The sequence below is a fragment of the Phascolarctos cinereus genome, unplaced genomic scaffold (assembly GCF_003287225.1).
Source record: "Phascolarctos cinereus isolate Bilbo 61053 unplaced genomic scaffold, phaCin_HiC Scaffold_7;HRSCAF=346, whole genome shotgun sequence".
Classification (NCBI taxonomy): domain Eukaryota; kingdom Metazoa; phylum Chordata; class Mammalia; order Diprotodontia; family Phascolarctidae; genus Phascolarctos; species Phascolarctos cinereus.
This window is the reverse complement of record NW_027556180.1, coordinates 67,759,452-67,770,535: the sequence shown is the minus strand read 5'-3', so window position 1 is coordinate 67,770,535 and position 11,084 is coordinate 67,759,452. Positions and strand designations below refer to the sequence as shown.

The 11,084-nt window shown below is 40.7% G+C and overlaps 1 protein-coding gene across 1 annotated transcript; it reads right to left on the bottom strand.

Moving 5' to 3' along the window:
• Positions 1 to 2,981: 2,981 nt before the first annotated feature.
• LOC110219457 (C-X-C chemokine receptor type 1-like) lies at positions 2,982 to 7,012 on the bottom strand. Its single transcript, XM_021002809.2, is given in 3 exon segments — positions 2,982 to 4,385; positions 4,388 to 5,266; positions 6,923 to 7,012. Coding segments are annotated over 3 exon segments (1,092 nt in total). The 5' UTR covers positions 6,953 to 7,012; the 3' UTR covers positions 2,982 to 4,202.
• Between the last annotated feature and the right edge of the window lie 4,072 nt (positions 7,013 to 11,084).

Below are 11,084 nucleotides of genomic sequence, written 5' to 3'. Positions count from 1 at the left end.
TTTAGATAGGAAGGATATCTTGAAATAACTGGTGACATAAAAATATAAGATATCAATAAAACTTACTTTAAAAAAAAGAAAGAAAGAAATGAAGGTCAAAAGAAGGAGGAGAAGGGTAGGTACCAAGAGGTACCTACTTCAAAATTTGGCTTAGTACTGAGCCAACCTGGCAGCCTCACTAGGGCTACCAAAAGTCACCACAAGTGTGTATGTGTGATAGATTGTTTACCTCCATTTTAAAGCAAACCTCCTTAGCTTCAATATATGAGAGAGTTGGGAGTTTGCAACTTTTAAGAACCCAGCCAAGTCTCTCATTGCCATAGCAATAGTTACTGATCCATTGCATGAATAGTGTCAGCCTTGCTCCATGTTTTAAGCAATCAGTCAATAAACATTTAGTAAATGCCTATTATGTGTCACTGTGCTAAGGGCTGAGGATACAAAAAGAGGCAAAAGATGGTCCCTACTCTCAAGGAGCTCACAATCTAGTGGGGGAAGACAACACACAAATATGTACAATCTGTATACAGGATAAATAAGAAATAAGAGAGGGAAGGCACTAGAATTAAGAGAGGTTGGCATTCTATAGAGCAATTTGGAACTATGCCCAAAGGGCTATAAAAACATGCATGCCCTTTGACCTAGTAATACCACTACTAAGTCTGTATCCCAAAAGAGATTTTAAAAAAAAGAAAGAAAGAAAGGAAAAGGACCTACATGTACAAAAATATTTAAAGCAGCTCTTTTCTGGGGGCAAAGAATTAGAAATTGAGGGATTCCCATAAATTGGAGAATGACTGAACAAATTGTGGTATGTGAGTATGATGGAATGCTACTGTACTATAAGAAATGATAAGCAGGATGCTATCAGAAAAACCTGGAAAGACTTATAATGAACTGATACAAAGTGAAATGTACTGTGTTTAAAGTAACAGCAATATTGTAAGATGATCAGCTGTGAATGACTTAGCTATTCTCAGCAATACAATGATCCAAGACAACTCTGAAGGACTTATGATGATAAATGCTATCTATCCCCAGAGAAAGAACTGATGGTGTGTGAATATAGATTGAAACACTTTTTTTTTTTACTTTCTTTATTTTTCTTGGGTTTTTTGTCTATGTTTTCTTTCACAACATGACTATTATGGAAGTGTTTTTTTAAAAATTAAGAGGGGTTTGGAAAGGTTTCCTGTAGAAGATGGAATTTTGGTTGGGATTTGAAGGAATTCGGGGAAGCCAGGAGGCAGAGATGAGGAAGCAGAGCATTCCAGGCATGGAGGACAGCCAGAGAAAGTGCCTCAGAGCCAAGAGATGGAGTGTCTTCTTCATAGAACAGCAAAGAGGCCAGTGTTTCTGGATAGAAGTGTACTTTGCAGGGAGTAAGGTATAAGAAGCCTAGAAAGATAGTAATGGGGATAGGTCATAAACGACTTTGAGCATCAAACAGAGGATTTTGTATTTGATCCTAGAAGCAATATTCAATTTTTTAGAAGGGAGGTGACACGGAACATTTGAAGCACAGAAAATACGGGAAGCTAAATATAAAATAGGTTGTTGTTGTTGTTGTTGTCCAGTCATTTCCGTTGTGACTGACTCTTCATGACTGCATCTGGAGTTTTCTTGGCAAAGTTACTGGAGTAGTTTGCCATTTCCAGCTCATTTTACAGATGAGGAAACTAAGGCAAAGACAGTAAGCAACTTGCCCAGGGTCACATACCTAGTAAGTGTCTCAACTTGGAACTCAGGTCTTTCTGACTCCAGGCCCAGTGTTCTATCTCTGCCTTTGATGCTAACTTCTTAAGATATTCACCTAGACTAGGAAGTATAGAATATTTCTATTTACAAGATTATAACTGTCCCAAGTAGTCTCTAGTGAGTTTCTTTATCAGTGACAAAGGGAAGCCTCCACCGGATCTCTCCAGGACTCTGACCATGATCTGGCTAATTCTTTCCGGGATCCACATAGGCAGAAGGGAATCCCCCCCCCCTTATAAGTCTCTTTGCTTTGGGGTTTTTTGGCACTCAAGCAACTAAAATGAGCTATGAGGCACCAAGGGCTCCTGTCTTTGGGTGCTGTAACTGTGTGTAAATTGTGAGATGGAACAGCACCCACTGAAAGTGAAGACTCCCTACTTTCTCTAGCTTAAGTCCTCTAATGGGCCACAGTCTAGGACTTTCTACTTTCTTGTGACACTGAAACCACTTGCATTCATACAAACACAAATCTTTATCTGTTTTTTCAATGGCTCTACTATGTCTCTGCATGGTGTGGGTTTGTTCATGGACATAGTACCTAGATGGGAGGCATTGAGGAGACAGGGACCATAGCTATTTATGTTGCTCCATTAAATGTCCAACACTAGGGCACTTCATCAACAGTTTTGTCCAATGATGCTGACATCCATGGTGATAGCAGCAACCATGAGCATGATGAGACTAAGAAACTGAGTCATTCTTATCTAATGGATGGTCTTTGAAAGGAAATCCTTCAACAAAGCTAGCTCCTTGGTCATACATGACTTCCAAAGAAAAAAGTTTCTCCAAGTGACATCTTTAGACCACCTTGAATTTAGACATCAGACTAAGCCCTAATCTCAGTATCCCCAGTAGCCACTGCAGAAGAACCAGAGTAAACAAAGGCCCTGAGGACAGGGCCAAAGTGCTTAGGGTCATAGATTTATAGTTAGAAGGGACCTTAGAGGCCATCATGTTCCACTCCCTCATTTTATGGTTGAGGAAACCAAGGCCCAGAGAGATAAGTGACCAGCCCTGAGTCACACAGCTAGTAAATGTCCGAGGCTGAATTTGAACAGAGGTTTTCCTGATTCCAAGTCCGGTACTTCATCCACTTCATCACGCTGCCTTTCAGACCTGGTATGGCTGGATCGTAGCATGCCTTTTATGCCAATTTTCTGAGATGTTCATCTGGGTAATTTAGATTATAGGCCTCATAAGCAGAATAACCACCCAGGCCGGGGTTGTTGAGACCAGTCAGTCAATCAGTTAACATTTATTAAGTGCCTACTATGTGCCAGGCACTGTATTAAGCACAGGGAACACAAAAAACAACAAAAAAAAAATTCCCTGCTATCAAAGAGCTCACAGTCTAATAGGAAAAACCACATGTAAACAACTACATACAAATCGGTTACATACAGGATAAACTGGGAGTAATCTCAAAGGGAAGCTACTAAGGTTAAGGAGAGCAGAGAATGGCTCCTTGCAGAGGGTGGCATTTTAGCTGGGACTTGGAGAAAGCCAGAGGAGACCAAGATGAAGAGGGAGAGCATTCCAGGCATGGGAGTCAGCCAGTGGAAGGGGCCCAGAGTCAGGAGATGGATTGTCATGTTGTAGGCATAGCAAGGTCTTTGAAAGCCAGACCAAGGATTGTTATAAACAGAAGCTCATTCTGAATCAGAGACATGAAGATACTACTCAGAGGGAAAACAGGGCAAAATTGCAGGCAGTACGATGAGATGTTATTCTATCCTCCTCTATGTCCCAGGATCCCATCCTCAGGATCTCTCAATGCTTTCTCAGGCTTCAGTCCCTGCCTCTTATTCACTCATTCAACAAACATTTATTAAACCCTTACTGTGTTTAGGGAACTATGTTATGCTCTGAATATATGTACAAAGATCAAGTCGAAATAATTCCTGCCCACAGAGAGCTCACATTCTATAACATGTACAAAGAAATATAATACAAGGTAATTTGGGGAGAGAGAGACTGATAAAACCTGGGGGCATCAGGAAAGGCTCCAAAAGGAACTGGCACCTGAGCTTAGCCTTAAAGGAAGATAAGAAGACTGAAAAATGGGGGAAGCCAGGTGGCACAGTGGATAGAGTACCGGCCCTGAATTCAGGAGGACCTGAGTTCAAATCCAACCTCAGATACATAATACTTACTAGCTGTGTGACCCTAGGCAAGTCACTCAAACCCACTGCCTAGCCAAGAAAGAAAGAAAGAAAGGAAGGAAGGAAGGAAGGAAGGAAGGAAGAAAGAAAGAAGAAAGAAAGAAAGAAAGAAGAATACTGAAAAACAAAGATGAAAAAGGAACATATTCCAGGCATGGGAAAAACACTATAAGCATTCATTCCCATATTCCAAGTCTCATCTTCCAATCCCAGTCAGTCCAATGACTTCTTATTGATAGAGTCATTTACCTAAGTTGCTGAGAAAATCTAAACTGACAATACTCAGACAGCAGCAGAAACAGAAGAAGAGGCAAAGGAGGAAGATGAAATATGGTGGCGTGCCAAGAATTCCTTGCTGACCACACCATGGGCAGCCAGGATTTTGAGGAAGCTGTACCGAAACTTCTGTCCAATGAAGACATAGATAATGGGGTTGAGGCAGCTATGGAGGAAGCCCGGAGGAAGCCCAGCACTTCAGTGATATCCATGGCTTGTTCGATCGCCTCCCTTCGTGGACAAGTGTCCTGCACCATGTTGGTCCTCATGAGGGTGTCAGTGATCAGCACCAGATTGTAAGGCAGCCAGCAAACTAAGAAGACAAGGACTACAGCAAAGATGACCCGCATAGCCCGATGCTTCTGCCCCATGTGCGCCACAGAGAGGGTGCGCAGGGTGAAGCTGTAGCAGAAGAGCATGACGAATAGTGGCAGGACAAAGCCAAAGAACTGGGGAAGGATCCTCAGTACCAGCCGCCATTTTTCAGTATTGTTACCAAAGTTCTCATAGCAGACAAAGCCATCGTGCTGTGCTTTGACTGCTTCACGGAAGAAAAGAATGGGCATAGACAGGAGCAAGGACAGGACCCAGATGCCCATGCAGATGAACTTTACCCAGTGGCGCTTTTGGGTCAAGGCGCTAGTGGCATGGACAATGGCTAGGTAGCGGTCTATACTGATGCTGGCCAGCAGCAGAATGCCGCTGTAGAAGTTGATCTCCTTCAGAAGGGAGACAAACTTGCAAAGAAGTGTGCCAAAAATCCAGCCTTTCACCTTGGAGGCAGCCCAAAGGGGCAGTGACAGGGCAAAGAGCAGGTCGGCTATGGCCAGGTTAAGCAGGTAGATGTCTGTGACTGAGCGGCTGAGCCGGTTGTAGAGGATGACCAGCATCACCAGTGAATTTCCCAGCAAACTCAGAAAAAACACAAGATTGTAAATAACCATTACAAAGTGCTTGTCCATTCTCCAGTAGTTGCAAGGAGCAGCATCTGTTGATACGAAATCAGTATAATTGTCAAATTCGGAACCCCAAATGTCATCACTTAGGGTGAATAATGTAGACAGGACCTGCTGAAAATATCAGAAAGAAAGATAATGTAATCAAATTCCTTGAGTTCAACGAATTCCTGTTAATAATGGTTGTGAGTACATTGTAAAGAATGGACAACTTGAAAAGCCTTAGGAAGTCTGATTAATGCAATGACCAACTGTGACTATAGAGGACTGCTGATAAAGATATTACCCACCTCCTCACAGAGAGGTGATGGCCTTAATATGCAACATACATATATGGACACAGCCAATGTAAGAATTTATTTTGTTTGACTGTGCATATTTGCTATGAGTTTTCTTTTACCTTTTTTTCTTTTTAGTAGAAAGTAGGAAGAAAATAAACACTTGCTAATTTCAACTTTTTAACTTAATTTTTAAAAGAATGGGTGCACATATGTATGTGTGTGTTGCTTTTCTTTTCTTTTTCTCTCTTTCTTTTTTTCTTTTCTCAGAGAGATTGATGAGGGGCTTTCTACAAAGAACTGGTGCCTCTTGTGGCCAGCACCTTTTATACTTTATTAACTGAGTGCCTCATCTTCAGAATGGGATAGAACTAAAAGCAAGAAGAAAACCTTAATCCAATAGATCTCTTTGAACCACAGCCCTTGAATTATACACCCCCCCCAACACATCTCAGCCCTGCTTTTAGCCCCTCTCTCACCTGCACTTCTATTTCCAACAAATGAATAGAATCAGGAAGTTAAGAAATGTCCAACAGATCCAGAACAAAACCAGCCCTAGAAAAAACTATTCAGTGGCCAAAGGTGACCCTGGTCTCCTTCCCTTTCCTATATTCTTTTGTCCTCTGTGATTTCTACCCCCTTCAGATGCCAGGAAATTACCATGATCTCTTATCCCTATCAAGTCTTACTCTCATGGAAGAAATTGCTATTCATCATTTACACTTCAATGGGGGGGGTGCATTTTAAATTTTTTCCCTATTTGAGAAATAATAGGCTATTTTCTATTAAAGGAAATGCATGCATTTGGGGGGATAGGACACTACCTCCCACCTGTCCCATGAAATCGAGTTTTGTCGAAAAGTAGCCATGTAAGTAGGGAGAATGTTAGAACTCAGATTTAAAAGACAGTGGCTTTGCCACTGACCAACTGCTATGACCTTGAACAAGTACCTTGTCAGGACTTCAGTTTTCTCAGTGAACTCTAACATTCTGTGAGTCTATGATAAATTTATTTCAACCAATCGTAAATTACATAAGGATTTCATTCATTCATTAATTCACATAATCATAGTAAGTAAATCCTACTAATTCTATGTTCTAAGGGTTACAAACCACTTTTACTCACAACCCTGAAAGGTAGAAAGACCAAGAATCATTATTCCCATTTTACAGATGAAAAAATTGAGGCTTAGAGAGCCTCAACAGACACTTCTTGGACTCGGCAGAAAATTTTCATTTGAATAGAAGACAAAATCTTAAGACAAAGCAGAAAGCATCTAATTGTAACATTTGGGACATCTTTAAAAATGAGAAATAATTTTTTGGATATGACCTTCTCAGTGCCACCAATTCCACCTTCACATGAAGCCAACTCTAATCTCTGGGTCCACATGCCAGGAAACAATTAAATAGAAAGCAAGAGGGGGAAATCAATCCCAAGGGAAATTTCCTAAAGCCCAGAAAGACCCCAAAACCATAGCTGACTTCTTACCGGCATTTTGTATACAGCTTCTCCTCCCATCCTCCCAGGATAGACTCACAGTAGAGCTTTGAAAAAAAAAGGAGTGACTTTACATCTGGGCGGAACATGATGCTTATAAAGGAAAACCACAGACTCACCCATCCCTCCCTTCTGGGCTTTGCCCCACCTCTGGAGAAGGAAAAGAGGACCTAGACAGTCCTCTCCACTTCTCTATTCAAAAAAAATGAAGAGGGGTTGATGCTGGAGAGAGAGAGCTATGATGGGGCCAAGCATATGTTTGGCCATGACCCATGCCTTGGTAAGTGGGAGTCAGCACCAATGCAGTGGAAAGGAAAAGACTAGATTTGTAGTCTGAGGACCCTGGATAGAATCTCAGCTCCACCATTTTAAAATTGTGTGACGTTGGGAAAGTCATTTCCCCTAGTCTTTCTTATTCATAAAATGAACACTTGGAAGGTCCCCTCCAGTTCCAAATCTATGATCCTGTAATCTCTTTCCAATGCTTGTGTCCTTGGGCTATTCTGACTCTTGAACTCGCACCTGAAATCTGCCTAAGGTCTTCCTTTAGACTCTGTTACAGAAATTTCCACATTCACCACCAGCTCCTTCTGGTGCTGTCTGACTGACCCTGCTATTTCCCAGCTGACTCAGGTAGAATATTAGAAACAAACATATCTATAATGCCTTTAAGGTCCTTCCCCCCACTGCCTCAACATTCCTGTGAGCTCAGTAGGACAAATATTGTTAGCCCCATTTTACAGAATGGCTTGAAACTGAAGCTTAGAAGAGGGCAGGGCCCATTCAACTCACGTGTCCAGACTCCAAGTCCAGAACTCTATTTTCCCTTGTTATCTGAAAGCCAGCGTTACACCAGAGAAACAGGCAGCAATTCCCTTACAATTCCAAGAAGCCTTCCTTTAGCCTTTGTTCCCTGTCCCAACCCCAAAGACAGTTCTTCCACTGACACCAGAAATGCTTTCAGCAGCTAGCTATCCATTCATTCTTTGGGATAAAACAGTGCCCACTCCTAGGGCCCTCTTAAAATCAAACCTCTCTAGTGAGTAACATTCATTCCTTAACAGCTTAAAGCAATGGAAACCCTTCAGAAAAGACAGAAAGAGAGGGAAAGCATAGCAAAAAAAAAAAAAAGGACTTGCTTAGAAAACAAACTGCTGGCTTCTCAATTGTTCTGAGAGCCCACCCTACTCAAAATTGAGTTCTGGTACTGTGTACCCCTAAATCACGAGTTCTTCACCTTTTTTGTATCATGGGCCTCTTTGTCCATCTGGTGAAGCCTAGGGACCCCTTCTCCTAGTAATGAAGGTGGAAGGCTCTGCCAAACCTAAAGTGAACTTCATGAAAATCCTAGCAATCCACTAGCCTGAGCAGTGTCCAGCAGCCTCGCCTTTCCCCTATACCCTTTAATGCTGTCCTTTTTTTCTTTTCTTATATATTTCTATTTGATGAGACAAAAGAGGTCATTTTTTCTGCCTGATATCCCATTGTTCTGCTTTGTAACCTGCCACAAGGCAAATCTTTCCACCTTCTTTAAAGAAATAATCAGAATCTAAGAGCGCAGCCCACGTAGACGAGATTAATGATGACAAATACTCTTCTCAGTTCTTATCTCAGCTTCTTTGCCAATTCTCCCACAGTTTCCGGGCCCTACTGGTGCCTCAGCTTCCTTTATCTCTAGCCTTGAGGAATATGTTTACTCACCATTACAATTAAACCAACCAAATATTCACAACCACAGACAAGCAACTGATTTGTTCAAGAGTCCTAGTTAGGGGGCAGCTAGATGGCACAGTGTATAGAGCACTGGCCCTGAAATCAGGAGGACCTGAGTTCAAATTCGGCCTCAGACCAAACATTTGACACTTACTAGCTTTGTGACCCTGGGCAAGTCACTTAACCCCAACTGCCTAATAATAAAAATTTTAAAAATAAGTTAAAAAAGAGTCCTGGTTAGGTCAAGGGTTGTAGTTGCAAGATTATTCCAGCAGGGGGAAGCATTAACTGTAAATGCAACGGAGGACAAAGGATTTCTAGGGTCAGACCCATACCCGCTCCTCCAGGATGAAACTTTCCTCTAAAGTATCTTTATGCCTGGGAAGGCCCTATGGACATATGACATAAGATCACAAATTCAGAAAACCTTTGAGAGTTCCTACATAAATGAAAAGTAATAATTTCATGAGCCTTGTTTGATGATTTTCTTTTTATCTCATTTTCTCAAACATCCTCAAACATTTCTCAAACATCATAAGCATCTCAAACATCCACATTTAAAATTAAGAACCAGAAACATAAAACTCTATTCAGTAAATATCAAAAAAATTTTTTTAATTCCATTTTCTATCGTAGCCAGTTAAGGAAGAGACGGAAAGAGGGAAGAGAATGAGGAAGAGGGGAAGAATAAGAAAAGGAAGAAGAAGAAGAAGAAGAAGAAGAAGAAGAAGAAGAAGAAGAAGAAGAAGAAGAAGAGAAAAGAAGAAGAATGAGGAGGAAGAGGAGGAGGAGGAAGAAACATCCTTCCCTAGACACTATTCTCTTCTATATTTTAATTCTTCATGATAGAACTCAAGCTCTTTAAGGGTGGGAATTGACATCTCTATTTGCATACTTAATGCTCAGCACCATGTCTGACATGTAGTAAACACGTATTAAATGCTTTTCATTCATTCTATACCTGTATGCGTGATTTGTTTTTAAACCTAAGTATAGTGCTTTGCATTTATCTCTAGCAAGCTTCATCTTATTAGATTAGGTACATAATTCTAGCCTGAGATTTTTAGATCCTGATTCTGTTGTACAATGTACAGCTATCACTCCCAGGGTCAAGTTATCTGAAGAACCGATGGGCTTTCATCTTAGTATTCATTTTTTTAAATGGAATAAACAAAATTGACCAAAATAGGATTGAAGATAAAAATTTAGGATGTTCTACTAGAACCTGAAGGTTCAAATTATTCCATTAATCTAAGTATATTGTATTTTTAGCATTCTCCTTCTTCTTTATGTCTAGTAATACTAAAAAAAGGGAAATGAGAATAATCTAGTCTATCTTAATCTTGATAAGCTCACATTGACTCTTAGTGATCACCACTTCCTTTCCTAAGTATTTACAAGTCATCTCATACATTCTAGAAATTTGACTTGCAGTTCAAATAATTTATCTTCTTCCTTTTTTATAAATCTGGGTACTGTAGTCCTTCACTAGCTGTCCATTATTTTTTCAGAGACCACCAGCAGCTCAGCCATCACATCCACATATTATTTCAGGACCACAGGATGTCATTCTCCCAACTCTAGTGACTCGAATACCTTAAAGGCAGCTCTGTCTATCTTTTCCTTTATCTTGGGTTTCAACTCCCTCTCTCCACCATTTTTGACTTTTTCCACCCAGGCTGAAGACCATTCTGCCTTGCAGAGAAAACAGTAGCAAAAGGAAAGTTGAGAAGGACCATAGCTCATAGGATCCACAGGCTGATTGATTTAGAGTTGGAAGGGGCCTTAATGGCTAGCTAGTTCATTTCACAGAAAAAAAAAAAAACCTAAATCAAGGCAAAGTGTTGAATCTGGGATTTCAAATCCAGCGCACTTTCTGATGCCCTGAACTCTGCTTTCTGACCTTTGACCATTATAATCAATTCATCAACCATAAACAGGGGTCTTTTCTGATAGTTTATAGCCACTAACAAAGTTAATTGTTCATGCCTTTGAGGGGAACTGCTCATCTGAACCTTATTCTGAACAACAAGAAGAATTGGTTGCAGAAGCAAAAATGGCAGGCACCTTGGGAGGATGTAACTGCTACATTTAAAGTTAAAGAAATATCAGGAAAGGAAAGCTAGGCATTATCTGACATGTATCCTAGATTTGGGGAAACCAGATTTCAAAGGATCCTTACAGAAAGGATAGGTAAGGTTCTACAAGAGGGCACAGTGGATAGAGTACAAGTCCTAGAGTCAAGAAACTGGAGTTCAAATCCAGCTTGAGACACAGTATGACCCTGATCAAGTCACTGTCTGCCTCAGTTTCTTCATATGTAAAGTAGGGATAATAATAGTACCTATCTCCAAGGATCGTGAAGAGAAAATGAGATAATTGTGTAAAGCTCTTTGCAAACCTTCAAAAAAAAAGTTCTATATAAATGCTCGCTATTATT